Source organism: Ictalurus furcatus, chromosome 22, assembly GCF_023375685.1.
Source record: "Ictalurus furcatus strain D&B chromosome 22, Billie_1.0, whole genome shotgun sequence".
Classification (NCBI taxonomy): Eukaryota; Metazoa; Chordata; class Actinopteri; order Siluriformes; family Ictaluridae; genus Ictalurus; species Ictalurus furcatus.
Genome location: NC_071276.1, coordinates 20,214,979 through 20,234,978, shown reverse-complemented (window position 1 = coordinate 20,234,978; position 20,000 = coordinate 20,214,979). Strand labels below are relative to the sequence as shown.

General features: G+C 42.8%; 1 protein-coding gene across 1 annotated transcript in view; it reads right to left on the bottom strand.

Moving 5' to 3' along the window:
- emid1 (EMI domain containing 1) overlaps window positions 1-14,198 on the bottom strand; it is a 90,523-nt gene extending 76,325 nt beyond the window's left edge. The window contains exon 1 of the mRNA XM_053610834.1: window positions 14,035-14,198. Within this exon, the coding sequence (XP_053466809.1) occupies window positions 14,035-14,198 (164 nt within the window). The remainder of the gene's footprint in view (window positions 1-14,034) is intronic.
- Window positions 14,199-20,000: the final 5,802 nt, after the last annotated feature.

The window sequence follows — 20,000 nt, the reverse complement described above, 5'->3', positions numbered from 1 at the left end:
GACAAAACAGGAAAAGAATCAATCAGGCGGATTATTTTACGTCATTCTTGTAACGGCCATATTTTCCCTGTGCGGTGATTACAGTACAGCGAAGACAGACGTGTTAAATACGTGTTGCGGGTTACGAGACTTCATATCATTTCATCAGGACCTTGTTATACATTTACCTTTAATTACTTGATTCGTTTCTCGAAAGACAAATCGCTGAACGTGCGACGCAAACATTCCCCTTGAGGGTTTCAGCTTCAAATGAATAATGAATAACCTAACATTACGTAACACTTCAGGTGCACGTTTCAAATATAGAGGTGTACTATACACGATTCAAATATAATATTAATTCATATAAGTCATAAAAATATTTAGGATTATTATAGTCATTATACTTCAGTGAATAAATATTATGACGGTATTTTATATTATTTAAAGTGTAGATATTAAATGTTCAACCAATCAATCAATTCGATCAAAATTCTGATATCTATTATATTATATTATATTAAAATTATATTAAAATTATGACTGTAACTTATTTATATTTTAAATTACAGCTTTGTATAATTAAATAATATTTAACATTAATATTTTCCTATATGTGATGACTCGCGACTCTAATGTCATGCACAATACTTACTATATATCCAGGATAAACTACATCTCATGTATTTGTTTGTTTGTTTGTTTGTTTGTCAAATAGGGCTGTATTCAGAGACTGTATCCGAATTGTTTCTTGTGTTTACGTCGCATCATATTTCATTTGACAGCAAAGAAAAAACTCATCGTGCCATTCTCCGGTCCGTATTTTCTATCCCTGATGTTTGACATGTTTTTGTGTTTAAAGCCAGCGGTCTCTACGCTATTAAAAAGTCAAACCTGGCAACCTCGGAGGAGTGAAGTACACGCAGGTGATTTTAATAATCTGAATGTGGAGCTCGGAACATCCACTTAAGCAACCGCATAACCCGACATTTATCTGTGTGTGTGTGTGTGTGTGTGAGTGTGTGAGAGTGTGAGAGAGAGAGAGATGTGCTACGAGAACCTGAGTGTACGGATGTGTGTAATACGTGAAGGATGTTTCCAGGGGCGCCGGTCTCCTTGGTAACCATCGCCATGCCTGCACGCTAAAAGATCCCACATGTGGGTGGGAGCAGGAACGAAGCCTGCATCCTGCTGCACCGGCCTCAAACATTCCAGCAATTTCCCCCACCTTTAAACAGAAACACGGCCGGAGGAGGAGAAACCACAACCCCACGCGCACACACACACACACACATACACACACACACACACACACATACACACACACACACAAACACACACACACACGCACACAAACACACACACACACACACGCACACACACAAACACACACACACATACACACACACACACACACACAAACACACACACGCACACACACACACACACAAACACACAAACACACACACGCGCGCACATACATACACACACACACTCACACATACACACATACACACACACACACAAACACACACACACATACACACACACGCACACACACAAACACACACACACCATGATGCTTGGCGTTCCTATGTGCATGTTCATTATAAAAACTGAGGAGCAGATGCCAGTCTTAAAATAGGTGTACAAGTAAACACACAAAAGTTTTTGCCCCCTCAACGGATCCCACACCCGAGAGCGCACACTGCTTTCCAGACCACAGAGCCGCGGGAGCAGCTCGTGTCCTCGGTCAGAGCCGCACAACACACACGAAATCTAATCCGATTAATCACACGCACGCTGCGCACTCCGCCCCTGCGTACGGCAGGTTCACTCAGAGCTCCGACTAAACCCTACACTCCCCCGTGCCTTCTCAGACTTCCGAACGTTTCCAAAGGTTGTTCGTGGGACAACCTGATTTTCTGATTCAGGAAACACAAACCCAAACAGACACCGACATGTTTGAGAAACCAGAGTCTGTCCAGAGTCTGGAGACTGTCTGTAAACTCAGAAGAAATCCAGTCAAATCACACACTTCCTATATCCTGTCGACATTTCTCCATAAAGATTATAATCCACTATAAATGACTGGAGCCCCATGGGGTACGTCTCAATCCCAAAATCCTTCCACTGGAACGTTCGCTCCCTAAAAAAATCCCACGGCGCACATCCGTGCTCAGCGGAAACGCTGTCATGGTGGACGACGTCTCAGACAACTTCGTCTTCAAACGATAAGTAGCGCGTTATTGTTGTCGTAGCTTGCAAATGATTACGTACGTTAGTGATTTTTTAAGAGTCGAGCCACTTTTAATGATTTTGAAAAATATCCACTAGCTAGTCTACGACATCGCCTGAAGCGCCCTGAGAGAAGCGCGTGCCATTAAGCTAGCAAATCCTGAAAGTTAATAAATAGTGGGGTTTCATTTCTCTTCCGTATTAAAATGCGACAAAAACTGTAACTGAATCGAAAAGGTTTTTTTCTGGAGGAAACCGGACACGCCCTCAACGCTGGGATGAAAATGAAGAGGACATAGAAAAAACAACAGACGCACGTTCGCAACAGTTATTTGCAACAAACCACGGCGAACAAAAACAATAACTTTAAAAAGTGTTTCATTTGTCGCTCACCTTCGTAAGTGGTATACGGTCACGGTGTAATGATGCTGAGCGGAATATTTCATTCACTCCTGTAACGATTTTATTTACGTTACGTTGTCGTTACAGCTGGACAACGCGTCAACTTCCCCTACAGCGTTTCTCCTGCGTCATACACGTGCGCGTTAGCTTTCGCAGTACAATCGAAGCGCCTTGTCGCTCTTCTTCAGCCCGAACGACTCGCGAGTGACGTGAAGCGAATATAAAATCGAGGATATATCACGCCCAGTCCGAGTTCTAGGCAATAAATACTCCTGTTAAATATTCGTTTCCAAAGAATCTGATATTCGTGATATTTCCTTCCTCTGCAGTGCACGTGATGATTGTAAAAGACTGTAAAAGACGTGATATAAACTATATCCATGCATTATTTACTCATTTCAAGTGCCAGTTCTTTTCAGCTCCTTCATTTATTCCTTAAAAGAAAATCTCGCAGGACTGAAGGTCAGGAAAATGAAAGCGATGGAGAAGGAGATGGAGAAGCAGAAGGAGATGGAGAAGGAGATGGAGATCTAGATGGAGATGGAGAAGGAGATGGAGAAGGAGATGGAGATGGAGCTGGAGAAGGAAATGGAGAAGGAGATGGAGATGGAGAAGGAGATGGAGAAGGAGATGGAGATGGAGCTGGAGAAGGACAAGGAGAAGGAGAAGGAGATGGAGAAGGAGATGGAGATGGAGATGGAGAAGGAGATGGAGATGGAGCTGGAGAAGGACAAGGAGAAGGAGAAGGAGATGGAGAAGGAGATGGAGAAGGAAATGGAGAAGGAGATGGAGATGGAGAAGGAGATGGAGATGGAGAAGGACAAGGAGATGGAGATGGAGAAGGAGATGGAGAAGGACAAGGAGATGGAGATGGAGATGGAGAAGGAGATGGAGAAGGAGATGGAGAAGGAGAAGGAGATGGAGAAGGAGCTAGAGAAGGACAAGGAGAAGAAGGAGATGGAGAAGGACAAGGAGATGGAGAAGGAGATGGAGATGGAGAAGGAGATGGAGAAGGAGCTGGAGAAGGACAAGGAGAAGAAGGAGATGGAGAAGGAGATGGAGAAGGACAAGGAGATGGAGAAGGAGATGGAGAAGGAAATGGAGAAGGAGAAGGAGAAGTAGATGGAGAAGGAGATGGAGATGGAGAAGGAGATGGAGAAGGAGATGGAGATGGAGATGGAGAAGGAGAAGGAGAAGGAGATGGAGATGGAGAAGGACACTACATGTTCTGGAGCTCGAGATAAATGTTCTTTGAAAGTGATTACTTTTAAATCCGATATATATTCATCTATTATATTTTCTGGACTCAACCCCATGTGTGTACTTATTACTCAACACATAAATGAACACACAGACATTAAAAACCACGGAGACGTGGAGTAAAAACAAGCGTTTTGATGATTATGTAGAATTTATAGTCCAGAGAATACGAGGTATCTCGCTGAGGCCAGTCTCTGTTCAAATACCGGGTGTAGTTTTGGAGGAGCGTGTATTATCCAGCTACAACACGTCCTGTTAGAGTGTCAGTGAAGGAATCAGCTCATGACCGAGTTCCCACACTCGCTGCCCCGCCTCAGAACACGACCCCAGCGTGGGAGCAGGATCTCGCTAGGGGGTTTTTTTCCTCTCCTTTTTCATTGTTTGCTCTTTTTTTTCTCTTCCTCCCACAAAAATGTGCACAATGCTGTAATTAGCCGAATGCAAACCATCAGCCTCTGTTCGGCTGAACGCTTCTGACGCATGTGCTCACTTTCACTTCTAATTTCAGTGCTGGATGTCGGCTCGGCTTAGAGGAAATTACACTGGATGTAACGGCGGTAAACACGTCCCAACACCTCGCGCAGATCAAATCCTCATAGTCACGTGGTGGAGTAGTGAAGCTCACGTGGTGGAGTGGTGAAGCTCACGTGGTGGAGTGGTGAAGCTCACGTGGTGGAGTGATGAAGCTCACGTGGTGGAGTGGTGAAGCTCACGTGGTGGAGTGGTGAAGCTCACGTGGTGGAGTGATGAAGCTCACGTGGTGGAGTGATGAAGCTCACGTGGTGGAGTGGTGAAGCTCACGTGGTGGAGTGGTGAAGCTCACGTGGTGGAGTGGTGAAGCTCACGTGTTTGTACTCTTGTGAAAAAGAGATGAAGTATATTTTACAAGATTACCAGTTTATTTTTCTGTATTAATCGGTCCGTACGGGATTTCGCTGATCGTTGTGGCCAAAAACGCTCGATTTTTTTCTAAATTTGCGACGCAACTTGCAGAGTTGTTTTTTTTTGCGGAAAACTACTCGAATCGGCCAAGTCGCGATCGTGCGGAATTGTTTTGCGCGCTCTTTCGCAGTGATGTTCGTTTCAACGCACGTGAATCGAAGACGGCTTCGGCGTGGTGACGACGTCGCGCGACGCGTCTCTGCCCGAATCTGCGGAAAATCTGTGGCAATTTAAAACTAATTTGCAAGCTCCTCAGAATATTTGCTTGATGTTGTGTTTTTTTGCGTTTTCCGCGATTGAAAACTCATGGAATCCTGGAGGGACTGGTTAAACCCACAGGGATGTCAAAATGTAAAAAAAAAATAATAATAAAAACGTTTGGAAACATGATACAACCTGACTGGTCGATTTCTCATGATGCTCATTAAAGCGTTTTGTTTTCAGACCGATCTGTGTAAAAGTTATAGGACTGAATTTCGAGTTTCGAAACCCTTCGCTTGTGACACGCCAACAGACCTACCGATGAAGTTACCAATCAAGGAGTGACTCCGTGTCTCATTGACGACTTTACGTATTCCCATGGAATTTGGTAAATGTCTTCACAGCGATGACCTGAGGCTACGCAACAAACTTCACAACAGCGCCACCTAGAGGTCGAAAGTTACGACGACATGTAGAAAATGCTTGAATCTAAGCTGTGTTTGCGCTGCTCCGCCTACAATTTACACACAAAAACCCTCAAATTTGGATCGTATCACGTTAAGACCCGTCCGCACAGAATTCCTCAGGTGTAGTTTTGATATTCTCCCGCAATGTGCCCACAAAGGCAAAATACAGGTCCCTGAGTCATATCTCCGCAATGCATTCACATATCAACACCAAACGTGTTATGTATATTCATCGCATTCACGCCCTGAACGCGATGAGCTGAAAGTCCACGCAACGTTTCGTGACAGCGCCACCTACGGGTCACAATATATCATAACCAAGAAGAAGCACGTCTCCGCAGCTCTTTCTCGTATCGATACGAAACATCGTACGTGAACTCAGTATGTCTCGAAGGTTCCAGATTAGATCCCCCTAGCTGCCATTGTGTGCGAGGGTTATAAATGCTGCTTGCAGCTTTCATTATTATTATTATTATTATTGTTTTAGCAGCTGCATTTGCAGGTGAAGTAATGCTGAAATTCGGGATGCAGCAGCACCTCTACATCCTGAACGCAATACATTACCGAACCGATGTTTCAGATTAATATCGGTACTGATACCCAGTACATAAACCCAGTACTGATACTTGATGCATCTCTAAATAAAAACTAATAACACCATCAACAATGTCATCTCTGACTCGTCTTTAACAGGATTATGATTTTTAAACATTAAATGTTCATTAGGTTCCATCTATCACTGTTTTTTTTTTTTAAACAGCTTTAAAAATACGTACATATTTTACTTTAGTACTTAACTATGCATCCATACATGTATTTTCTGTACTGCTTGTCCTACACAGGGTCCTGGAGTCTATCCCAAGGAACCCGGGGCACCGGGCGGGGGACACCCCGGACGGGATGCCGATCCATCTCAGAGCACAATCACAGACATTCACACTGATAACTTAGGCACGCTCTCTGTCTGTTCTCTCTCTCTCTCTCTCTCTCTGATAGCTTGTACATCTTCTTATCTGCGTACACAGAAGCCCCTGTCCCTGTTCTGACACAATAAGCTCTCTGTTCCCAGTTAAGTCAAGCAATCTAGCTTGATAAGTTGTTTTAGTACTATTATTGTTGATGTTGTCAAATTGAAATACGTAAACCAACGCAGCCTCCATAAACGCCATTTCGGACCTACTTTAGAAAAGAGGTCAATGTGGGAGGGGCTACAAAATGACGTAACGGTGCTGTTTTAACTGCGGAATGTCATGCGAAGGAGCAGCCGAGGTCATGTGTAAACAGCACTTAGCGCTTAGCATCAACCGTTTCCAGACATAGCAGGGATCTGATGGGTTTGAACAGATACCAGACCCATAACGGCTGGACTCGTATCTCTCACACACACACACACACACACACACACACACACACACACATATAGAGAACCCCTGGGCTGTTTTTAGAGACGGCGAGGGAGTCAGAAATCTCTGCTGGGCTTTGATCCTTTCTGAACCCCCAGGGAGAGAGAGAGAGAGAGAGAGAGAGAGAGAGAGATAGTGCTAGTTAAATGCTACTTTAATGCTTGTTATCTCTCTAATCTCACCTCTCTCTCTGTGCTGGACAGTTTCACTGAGGCGTCGTTATTCACTACAGAGTTTCTCAGCGAGTGGAGAATAAGCACTCCAGTCACGGACTAAACAAGAAAAGAAAAAAGAAAAAACAGGAAAGATAAGACGATGTCCTCGGCCCTCGGATCATTCACAGGTTTTCAAGGTGCTAAGGTATAATTTTTTTTTTTTTTGAAGAATTTTTTAAAATGTTAAACAGTTATTAAAAAGGAGAAATAAAACAAGTGGACCCTGACGATAAACTCTGGGATGTTTCTTAATTTGTGATAAATAACGTTAACGTATGAAGCTTTTATCGCTCACTTTATCCCCATCTTAAGACAACGAGCCATAACCCGTTGCTCCTCGCTATGTGTATTTTAATAAACATATACATGTACATATTTATGGCATTCCCTCATTTATGCAAAGCTGTAAAGCCACTCAGAAATTCAACACGATACGATTTAGAGCCGTTTTGGTACGATGATACGACGCAATACGATATATTACCGCCGAGCTGGAGGTGGACGATGTGACAAAAAATATCATATCACGAAATTTGAAAACCTAGCCACGATACACGAGATTAATATGGATATACCGGCAAAACGCTTGTGTTGCACTTACAAACCTGTGAAGAAGTGAGTCTGAGTCGGTCTGTTTTACGAAAATATCTCATAAAGCACAAAAAGATTTCAAAATGCAAAACCTAACATAAGCAAACATAAGTTTTAGTATGAATACGTTCGCCTTAAGGCTGTCTATAAGCTTGTGCGCTCCAAAACAATTTAGAAGTGATATACGCGTTCAAAACGTACAGTCTCTCTCTACCGCCGATACAGATCCACGGTTTTGATGACATCATTCTGCACTTCAGCTTCTCGTCAGATTTTCTGTCCAATCAAACGCTCTGTAGAATCTGAAATGTCCCGCCCCCCGACATTATAATGTTATAAACGCCCATGGTGCAAAGCGTCAAGTACGGCTTCACCCGGGCTGTGAGGCAATAAATGATCCTTCAGTATGAATGGACGGATCCAAGCGGGGAAAATGCTGAAACCAGAACTGAATTCTGAATTTGGCGTGTCTATGGTAAAACGACACCAAGGCAGAACGCAAAAAATTCATATTCTCAGTGTGGGACGGAGCGAGAGAGAGAGAGAGAGAGAGAGAGAGAATAGTTGAGAATAACACTCAGGTGTTTTCCCCCTCAGTAAACTCTCTCCCCTTAACACACGCAGTGACCCCGGGAACGGAGAGAATATTCCCGAAATGAAATTCTGCGAGATAAAAATCACGAGCGGATTTCTCAACATTTCTGGCGGCGAAGGAAAACAAAAGAACTTTTTTTTTTTGCCGGGAGCGAGCAGCGATTGACAGATATGGCCGACGACCAAGAAGGAGTGGGAGGAGAGAAAGAAACAGAAAGAAAGCCCAGATTAAGGAATATAAGAAGGAAAACAAACGACAAAGCAGCACTCAGAAAGAAAGAAAAAAGAAAGAAAGCAAGAATGCGAGAAAAAGAGACAGGAAGTCATTCAATCATCCTGTTACGTTAACGCTCGTCCCACGGGCCCACTAAAGGGGGAATATAACCCAATTAGGTCTGAGCTAAGGGTCCCAGTGCGCAGCACTGCTCTGAGGGACAACAAAGATTAATGAAGTGGTGAAAGAAAGTGTCACAGAGGGCCAGGAAAACAAAAGCGGGAGAGAATTACGAGGCGGAGGAGTGGAGAGGAGGATCCTGGACATGTCCACAAGGTCACGGTGCTAATGGAGTGCACATGCTGGGGGAGGGGCGAAGAGGTAATTGTGTCTCAACGAGCTGTCTGGGTAAAAAAAAGAAAAATAATGAAGGTTCCTGGCTCAGGATCATCAAACACATGAGGGTCTATACGTCATCGTGAGAGCAAGTGCAACACTTCACACCGCACAGACGCGTGAAACTCGACACCTCGTCCGTGCCGCGAAGCGTGAGGGTGTCGCTCGAGCTGCCGTGGTCCCGATTCATGTTCCTGTGTGTGGTGTAGAGCTTGAGACATCCACACGATAAACATCTCGGAAACACGATCGAGTGTCCGAGATCCGGACAGGATCTCGTCAGATTTCTATAACGGACGGTGAGATAACGTGTGTTCTCCGCGTCAGATCTAACGATAGACCTCTGATTAAATGAAATACAGTTATTCAGGACAACCTATCGTGACAAGTGGTTCCGTTGGGTCTTCCAGCGAGATCCTGAACTCCCATCTGCTCTGATGCATCTTCTCCATGTCAGCCACGCGAGAAGATGTAACATCTAATCTGCACAGTTTGTGTCACTTCGGTTCTTCTATGACTCCCGTAGTGGAGTGGAAACCCCTGAAATCCCGGAAACGTGATGAAGGAACTGTTCAGGAAGGTTTTCGGTTCCTAAAAAGGTTCCTCGGTGGAAACCGGAGCAAAAACAACCCTCTAAACCCCCTGAGCATGTATCCTGCCTCTGTAAAACAGGGACGTACCCACTGAGGAGGTCTGCATGCAGACCCAGACAAAGTACTGTAGAGATCTCAAACTTTCTGTAACCATTACACGCGTTAACTGTAAAACGAATCCCAAGGACCCCCTCGGTACATATTTATTTATTTCATTAACGTAATTGAAATGTGAAAACAATACTACTTTGTCTAAATTTTGGAGTCATGGTGCGTGTTATTCTTGAATGTTCCACCAGCAGAACATATTAAGTCCAAGCTAACATTATGTGGAGCTTTATTTATTTGTTTATGAGTTGTTTGGATTAAAGCCTTTTAAATCGAGGGAGCAATCAAACCCGGCTAAGAACGAGGAGAACTCTGTGGATAAACACATCAACGTTGGGCTGCGATTTCTAAATGAAACCGACTCGGCAACGAAACAATAAGAAAATCATGGACCAAACTTTAAGGAACAACGTGGCAGAGGATTATTAATGAATTAATCTGCTGTCAAAATTTTCATTTAGTCATTGACGTCAGTCGGATCCGGACGTGAGGAGCCTGGAACACGTGGAATGTGGGCTAATACTGTGTGCTGTAAATAAGAGACCGGCGTGACGATCTCAGGTCATCAGACACACCGGTCCATCTACAGGTCGTGTTTTCGGATCGCCGAGACGTAACTCGAGATCGCTCACACGTTCTGAGCTACAGGAGCTCGAACCCTGTTTCAAAAGGAACCAGCTGTCAGATACTCGACTTGACCCGGCATCCAGCAGCGAAGGAAAAGCTCCCAGAATGCACTGCTCTCGTTAGTAAAGAGTAAAATTCCAGAGGTGCTCCAGCTGTGTCTGTTTGCTAAACACTGTCTGTCCCTGCGAGTCTGACAGACGGGAGGAGATAAACTCGCGGCGAGGACGCAACAGGCGCTCGTCCGCATCTGGGTACTTCACCCACCCACACACACACACACACACACACACACGGGGTAAATATTTGTATGCGCGACGGAGGTCGGGTTTCGGCCACACACTCGAGCTCTGTTCTCTGTTTTTCACCGAGATCACAGGCTGGAAATGAGGCGTTTAGCGTTCGTTCTGCCAACTTCCTCTCAAAACCAAACACACACACACACACACACACACACACACGTCTTTAGTGAGACACGATGTCACCGAGCGTCACCACACGTCTGTAACATGACGACACTTGAAGTTAAGTCGCCGTTTCAGCGTGAAATCTGAACGTGAAAGATGTTCGTTATCTTATACCTCAACACCCTGAGCGTGACCGACCGACTGACCGAGAGCAGCGAAGAGCTTGTTCAGGCTTTATATCACACTCAGTGTGTGTGTGTGTGTGTGTGTGTGTGTGTGTGTGTGTGTGCGCGTCTAGCAGCAGCTCGCTCTCTACAGGATTTAGAGAGGATTAGAAGGCCCGTCTTTGTCAGCTAAGCGAAGGCTGTTGTAAAGTATCAAGCCCACGCTTTCAAAACATTATATAAGGTCAAAAATCCAACCCATTCATCCATAGCGTCCACATGTAGGAAAAATCCAACATGGAAATCATCTCCAAATCACTTCTACTGTAAGTATAAACCCTGATCCTGATTTCTCATTCTCAGAGCCGCGTGTGTCTCTGTCCAAAGCTTTCATACAAAAAGTCCAAATCGAGTAAAAACAATACTTTAATGCTAGAGAGACTCTAACGAATGCCTTCACTGCCACAGAAATCTGCTGCACTGTGTAACAGTCGCGAACCGCGTAAGTGTTTTTACTTGCACTCATAACGCACTCGGACTACATCACTCACTGGTCAGAAATATCGAGACAGAATTTCCGGAGAACGCTGACCTCAATGAACGCGTCGACGCGTATATAAAGAACCAGCGGCATTTCTGCAGCGCTACGGCTCTGTACTCAGGCTCGAACGCTGCAACTTTCTCACGTGAAAGCGGACCACGTCCACCTCGGTCAGAACCCCAGAGCGCGATCTCTGCGTGCTTAAAGAACCGCACCGAGGAGGAGAACGCACCAGGGTTCCATTCAAACACGTTAAACCCCGCGCATGTCAAAGCAAAAGGGTTCTTTGGAGGGTTAACGAGGCTGTTGTCCGTCTCTGGAAGTAAGTCCACGGAACCTTTGATGGTTCCTTCAAAGGGATGGACCAGAGAACGTGAAGTTTGCTGACGTTTGAGGGAAAGCAGGTCCTTAGTCAGCGCTTAAGACAGACAATAGGCGCGGTGAGGATGCAAGTGAGCTGTGTGTGTTCCCACAGGAAAGGGGAAGCCGAGTGTCACACACACAATGTGTGATGTTAAGATGGATCTTTTGGATTTGTTTTGTATGCTAATGCTAACTCTTTCTGTGGACGTGAATGGAGACGGTTCTTGACTCATCACGCTGATGGAAAAACGTCTCCAAGGTGCTGGAACGTCTGCGTTTACTGTGAAAACGGCGTTCGATGAAGAGACGGATGAACGGACAAGAACTGCTCTGAAACGAGTGAGCGCACATCTGTAGGCTGCACTCTTAACGCTCTGAGAAATCGCTAATAGTGAATTATTATAGCTGGGACTAATTACAACCAGAAACACACACACACACACACACACACATCTGTGATCTCTCGCTGAGATGCAAGCTCCCAAAAGTACGACAGATTATACACGACACTCGGATACACCCTACTGAAGGGTTCATTTTCACCTTTGATCCCGAAAATCACTTCATTTTATTCATTATTATGTCGTTTAACAGGACTTGAGGTAGAACCGAAATATATAATAATATCAATATTGCGATAAATTATGTCACAAGACATTTTTCCGAGATAGCGCAGGTATCGAGATATCTTTTTATCATTTCTTTTTCTTTAATGATTACAATCTCTATAAGCAGATTCATTTCATGTTCACGTTTTGCATCTTTTTAAAAAAAAAAAAAAAAAACAGCCCGCCCAGTGTTTTCTTTCTTTCTTTCTTTCTTTCTTTAAAAAAAAAATAAAATAAACTGTCATCAAATGAATACTGTTAAAGCTAAAATTTAAAGGCGACACGATATTGCTGGAAGATCGTCCGAAACCCGAGTATGGTGATTACAGATCGTCTGCGCTCTAACCCTGTATCGATGATTAGTAATGAAAAGACGTCGACTGTCTTTTAAACGCTGCTGAAAATACAGTAACGAGTATTTCACTGGACGTTAAAGTCCATTTTTGTGCCAGTCGTTTCATTTCATATACAGGACTGTGCGAAGAACGAAATGCTGTAGAGCAAAGATGCCTTCAAACATAATGAAATTAAATGTTTCTGCGTTTAAAAAATATATATATTATAAAGAGCAGCAGACAATAATCAGCGAAAATAAAGTCAATATTAAGTGTACAGTGTATTAGTGTATAGTGTATTAGTGAATAGTGTATTAGTGTATAGTGCATAAGTGAATATTTAGTGTATAGTGTGTAAGTGTATAGTGTATTAGTGTATAGTGCATAAGTGAATATTTAGTGTATAGTGTGTAAGTGTATAGTGTATATGTGAATAGTGTATAAGTGAAGATTTAGTGTATAGTGTTTACGTGTATAGTGTATAAGTGTATAGTGCATAAGTGAATATTTAGTGTATAGTGTGTAAGTGTATAGTGTATATGTGAATAGTGTATAAGTGAAGATTTAGTGTATAGTGTTTACGTGTATAGTGTATAAGTGTATAGTGCATAAGTGAATATTTAGTGTATAGTGTATTAGTGTATACTGTATACGTGTATAGTGTATATGTGAATAGTGTATAAGTGAACATTTAGTGTATAGTGTATATGTGAATAGTGTATAAGTGAATATTTAGTGTATAGTGTATAAGTGTATAGTATATACATGAATAGTGTATAAGTGTATAGTGTATTAGTGTACAGTGTATAAGTGTATAGTGTGTAAGTGTATAGTGTATAAGTGTATAGTGCATAAGTGAACATTTAGTGTATAGTGTATATGTGAATAGTGTATAAGTGAACATTTAGTGTATAGTGTTTATGTGTATAGTGTATAAGTGAATATTTAGTGTATAGTGCATAAGTGTATAGTATATACATGAATAGTGTATAAGTGTATAGTGTATAAGTGTATAGTATGTACGTGAATAGTGTATAAGTGAATATTTAGTGTATAGTGTATAAGTGAATAGTGTATAAGTGAATATATTATATCGAAAAATCGTGAAATCCTCTTGCTATCCTGTTTAAATGATTTATACACCATTCTAAAATAAAATAATAATTTTACGCACCAGTTCTCGACTTATTTATGATTGTTACATGAATTCGTTCATTTCAATCACAGACCTTTGAACACAGCTATTTATTTACCTTTTACACCATGTCAGGTATGATAATGATAATGATAATGAGGACACATCAGTCAAAGCGTGCTGGTGCTGAGGGTGCACAAACTTCTGCACTCGTCGCCACACAAACTTTGCGTTAAACTCGTAAATTAGCGTACCTTTTGCTCGGGTCTTTGTTGAGTGAGGTCCTGGTTTGGTAGCTGTACAGTCCCGGTCCCCAGGTCCCCAGAACCCCGCACACCAAACACACCAGCAGCAGGAGCACGCAGCGGGAACCGAACCGGTGAAGCGCGGACACCGAGCCTGCGGGACACGCGCCCATCACAGCAACGTCAAACACACACACACACACACACACACACTACCGATACTGTTTCCGCACGGATCACGTTAATCTTGAGTGCAGGCTGGTCAGGAAGAAAGAAGTTTCTTCTAAAACTGATACAAAAAATAAATCTATATATAAATATAAATATATATCAGGAGTCTGGAGCTGCGCAAAAAAAGACCTAAAATGTGCAAAATATTAAAAATGAATCAGCGAGTTTTGTCCCGAAATCCAGCAGAAAGGAAACGAAATCGTGTGGAAGTTCCTCCAGTTCCTTCACTCCTCCTCACATCTCCAGCACTTTTGACAAGAGCAACCCAACAGAGCAGCTTTATAGCGTCCTCGCGCTCTGTGTGTGTGTGTGTGTGTGTGTGTGTGGGCGTGTTTTTATATCTTGGTGGGGAGAAATTTTCACTGAAATATCTGACAAGTTTCGAGTTTGTGAGGACATTTGGCTGGTCCCAGACAAGGAAAACATTTTGAACAAAACAACAGCAATAACAATTAAAAAGTAATACAAATAAATAAACAAGCTAAATATTTCCTTTAGGTCATTAGGGTTGAGGTTAGGGTTAGATTTATGTGTAGAATGGCATTAATTAGCTTAATTTAATAGTTATGTCAATGGTAGGTCCTCATAAGCGTAGTAAGACAGATGTGTGTGTGTGCGCGTGCAATTCATCAGCCAACCCCATTCCTTCACCCAGCTTCCTGTCTACACACACACACACACACACACACACACACACACACACACACTTTGGCTGAGTCCCCAGACCGCACAACTCCCCCACTAACACAATGTCAAATCACAACACCGCAAACCTGCTGCCATGGCTGTGTTCCAAAAACTGCACGCGACTGCAATAGTGTGTGTCAGAATAGTGTTTAGTGAAATGTTAGTTACACTACTTGTATTAGTTGTACTAGTTAGAGCTCTGTGGAAGTGACATTTAAATTCATTCTGACCTTTTGTCACGCCTATTCATTCATATAATCACAGATTAATGGTGCTTTATCAGTGTACGGTTGTGACATCACAGGAAATGATGTAATAGGTTTACAAATAAATTGATATTAGTGTTTTAATAATGTATTTAACGTCCTGTCGTGCTGTTACAGGACAACTAAGGCCAGAGTGAAGCAGAGATATCGTTTTTGATTATTAATACGTAAGTGTTCTATTCCTCTTATACTCCGTTATCCATTTATAATAATTTAATAAATACCATGATGGCAAAAGCCCACAAAACAAGTATCGCTTACATTATAGCGGCTATAAACGGCCTTTCCTTCACCAGCCTCTCGCTTTTCTCTCTCTTGGAGTTAATAAGACAAAAAAAAACTAAACAAAAATTGTAGCTTGTCGTGTTACTAAAAAAACCCCACAAAGTGTAAACTCCTCCCTCCTGAAAGCGTCGTAAAACTTAGCGTTACTGCTTTACCTAGTGCTGACACTGGAGACTCCTTCCATACATGTAAAAATAAACATCTTCTTAGACGAAACCATTTGAAGTCGCTGTGAATGAGCCATTACTATAGAAACCATAACGTATCAGAACGAGCGCGTCAATATAAACCTGCGCTACAGTCAGAGCCGCCATTATAGTAAACTAATCAACACCTTCTGACCAATCAGGATCCAGGATCCAGATCTCAGCAGCACCGTTGTTTATGTTACTACAAAAATGACTTTTGTTTTCACTTCCAGTTGTACGCATGAACAGATTTAATAGCAATAATAGTGATAAATTAACATTTAATTAAACAATATATTTTGGCCATTAAATATTAAACAATATAAAACTACAGATGATCAAATTTTACTACGAAAAAAGAGAGAGAGAGAGTACGGTTTACTGGAAATACTGGTGAATATGTTGTGTGGTAAAATATTGTCGTGTGCAACAAACAAAACATTAAAAATATATATATATTTATATAAGGATAGAGCTTTTAAGAGAGTTTCGTATTTTAGGGAGGGAACGTCATGCTCACGGATGTTTCCTCAGTCTTCCCCAGGGTGCATGGCCGACTCACCTGTCCACAGGTCAAACTGCACAGAACGACCGAAACGAGGTTTATGAATAAATTACGAGCGAAATCCGACTCAGTTCCAGCGATGACGTTAAGTAAACACGGCTCTGTCGATTCCTCGGTGTGGCCGAACGAACAGTGCTCTTCGGCCTCGGGTTTGACGGATAAATGATGCCGTTTCCATCTGTGTTGAATCCGAGCGGTTATTTACAGACGTTTAACACTCTTTTTCGCTGTTGAGTCAGTCTGACGATTCGGTTTAGTACACGTTCTCAGGGGAGCAGAGAAACGCAACACGCTCGACAATCCAATTCCAGATTGCTGGGACTATGGCTGCTTCTAAGGCCAAACAGACTTCATATAAAACCATAATGAACTTTTTTACACTATCGGTTGTCACCCAGATGAGGACGGGTTCCCTTCTGAGTCTGATTCCTCTCAAGGTTTCTTCTTAAGATCTCAGGGAGTTTTTCCTCGCCACCGTCACCACCGGCTCGCTCAACTGGGATAAATTCGCACTTTTAAAATCTGCTTACCATGTTTATATGTTTCTGTAAAGCTGCTTTGAGACAATGTCTATTGTAAAAAGCGCTATACAAATAAAATTGAATTGAATTGAATCCACAGTAAATATGTCAAGAGGCTCTGAATACGAGATTAAATCCCTCACAACAAACAATTACAGTGTTACTGCTTTATAACCGGTGGATAACCCCCCTGTGAAGCACACCTGAGTCAATGAGCCTTGATGATTAGGTGTTGAAACCAGTCATAAAAACGCTAATGGCTGTGGGAGAACGGGAACGGGGGAGGGGGAAGGGGGAGGGGCTGCAATCGTGCGACCTGTGAGTGAGCAAATGGTGTGTTAGTAGCTTACCGGTGAGTGTATGTTGGAGGAACAGTTCTTGTCAAGGATGAAATCATTATAGTCTGAAGATTTTGGGCTGATGTAGGATATTTCACTGCGTCATCAAACAGCTGTGTGAAATGTAAGAGAAGAAACAGAACATCTGTCTCACTAGCACGTATCCAGGTGTTTTATTTACAAATGTGAAAGATGGAGATGTAGTTGATCAGCTCTGGTTTGGAAACACTGCGATTCTGAGGAACTCACTCGTGATATCTGAATATTTATATTTATTTATATATTAATAATTTATATATATAACATATAAATATATATATATACATGTACATATACATATATATATATACATATTTATATGTTTGTATATATATATATTATGAATTATTTATGGCTATAAATAAGACACATCAGGTTAAAGTGTTCATGTGGGTGGGGTTTTCTTCTTCTTCTTCGTTTCACGCTGTCTTTCATGTTAGCGTTCGCGACTAGAGTCGTGCACCCTGAACAGATTTTGTATCGCCCGATATCACTCGGTTATCGGTAAAGAACTTTAGTATCGGTGCATCTCTAAACATAACTGTAAACATTTTTGTTTTTGTTTTTTTAAGAAGGAATGACATTAGGGTCAAATCTCTAAACGAACTCGGCTGTTCTCAACGAGCTGTCTTCATCTAAATAACGAACATAAAACGCGAGCGGTCAGATATAAATCTCGACCGAGGATCTGCGACGGGAGCCACGAGGGTTCGGGTTTAGAAAACTAGCGTCGCTGAATCGTGGACAGATCTTTTTCGGACGTCCCGAGTGCTGAAGTGGATCTTCGCTGGGTCCACGTCCAGATGTAAACGAGCTTCGAGGCCATAACTTATCGTTTTAAGGAGTTACGTTTAAGGAGTTAAATTCTCTGTATTCAGTTGAATTGTATCGTATACGCTCTTCACTCTGGCCTCCATGAAATCCCTATAAAGTCTTGCCCCTGAGTAAAAAGAACAGAGAGAGAGAGAGAGACAGAGACATGAGAAGTGTCTCTCTTGTGCCCAGTGAATAAAGTGTCCTGAAGGGTTTCTGAGCAAACACTCTGGAAAACCACATCGCTGTGGTCCAACTCCAAGTTAAACACCTGCCCCTGCAGGCAGTCTAACCCGCTGAAGCGCCGTCTGCGCTCGTCTCTCTCTCTCTCTCTCTCTCTCTCTCTCTACTGAGCTACAAATAAAACTTTAGTACCTCGTCTGGTGAGAAGAACAGCCAGATATCAGATATCAACACTGGGGGAAAATTTTAAAAACAGTTTTAAACATACAGACGCAGATGTATGGTATATTTTTTTTAAAAAGGTTTTGTGTTTATCTTGTTTACAAACCACGAACGGTCAACTCGTGTGGTATTCCTGATTTCAGAAGCCACGATGTAATGCTGCTACATCACAACCTAGCAAAATCGATTCAAAATGTCTTTCGCCGTCGATGCTCCACCTCGTCAAATCTTTTCTCGAGAATTTATGAAGGAAATCTTATCATGTTTCTTTCACATAGTACACATAAAAACGTTTAAAAGCTGCATGCCAGATCGCTAAAACGTTAATCTCCATCGTTAGCTAGCTCAGGCTTCCCTCCTGGCAATACAAACTCACGAACACCCGGGGTATCGTTATTTGTCTTCCTACATTTTCCCCAAAGTTCCACTTGAAGGTATTAAGAATTCAAAAAGCTTTCTAATCTCGTCCCCCATGTGTGTTTGAGTGATTTCGTCTGTGCGATGAAATGAATAGACCCATTGACTCAGGTTCGTCGGCGCATAACGGAGTCGACCACAAACTCTCATGGCCAGGTAATAAAGGTGCAAGCGATCCTTGCACCTCACCCTAGCAGAGCCAATCTCTCTGAGCCAGATGTTCCCAATCTGGCCAGACGAAAAGCCGAGGAACAGGAGGAACAGGAGGAAGAGGAGGAAGAGGAGGAAGAGGAGGAAAAGGAGGAACAGGAGGAAGAGGAGGAAGAGGAGGAACAGGGGGTGGAGTGCTGGAAGTGACTGTTGGATATTTATTCATCAGGGCACCCGTGGCATTTCAAGGGTTCTTAGGTGCAAATCGGTGCCCAGCTGTAACTGTGACGCTTTAGGGTTGGTGTAAATCCCCTCCACCACTTCACCAGAAGTGAGGACGGTTCACGCTGAGCTCTGTTTTCACCCCTTGTGTCTCGTTACTCACTCGTGCGCTCGCTGCTCATTGTCCCTTCAGAGTTCACTCCGGCTTTGTGCTGCTGTTTCATAAAACCCGCTATTATCCCCGCCTTTCCTATTGAGTTACAGCTAGCTTTTCTTTATAACCTCATAAGCTGCTTGTGTACACTCACATATTTGGCCCCGGTGACCTCCTCAGAGGCAGATTCTGCAGGGAGGGGGTGGGTGGGGGGTCACTAGGGCACTCGTTAGGCACTTACTGGCACGTATCCCCTCGTGTATGGATCAGTGTGGTGGGATTAGAGGAAACAGAGAGAGATTGTAGTAAAATAAAGCGCCCCCTCACTGCTCAGACATGCGCAGAGTAAAATATATGAAGGTGATTTTTTTTAAACGTGGTGGCTAACAGGAGCGAAGCTTTGTTTCATAATGAGACCTCCTGAATGCAACGGGTCACTCGTCTTGCCTCGTTATTGCTGGGTGGCGTGGAGATTTCGGCTAAGATTTATCTAGCTAAAGCTACAGAATGACTAGATACAAAAGGAACGTTTGAGGGTGAATCTTTTTCAGCTATTAAACTATACACAGTTCTACAGATCGAGTAAGTAGAGTAATATTCCGTCTGTTACGCTTACTCGATTGACGGCGCCTCGTCGCAGTTCTAACACGTTATTGTTTCTGTACTAACAGCTCGTTCACAGAGACTGAAAACG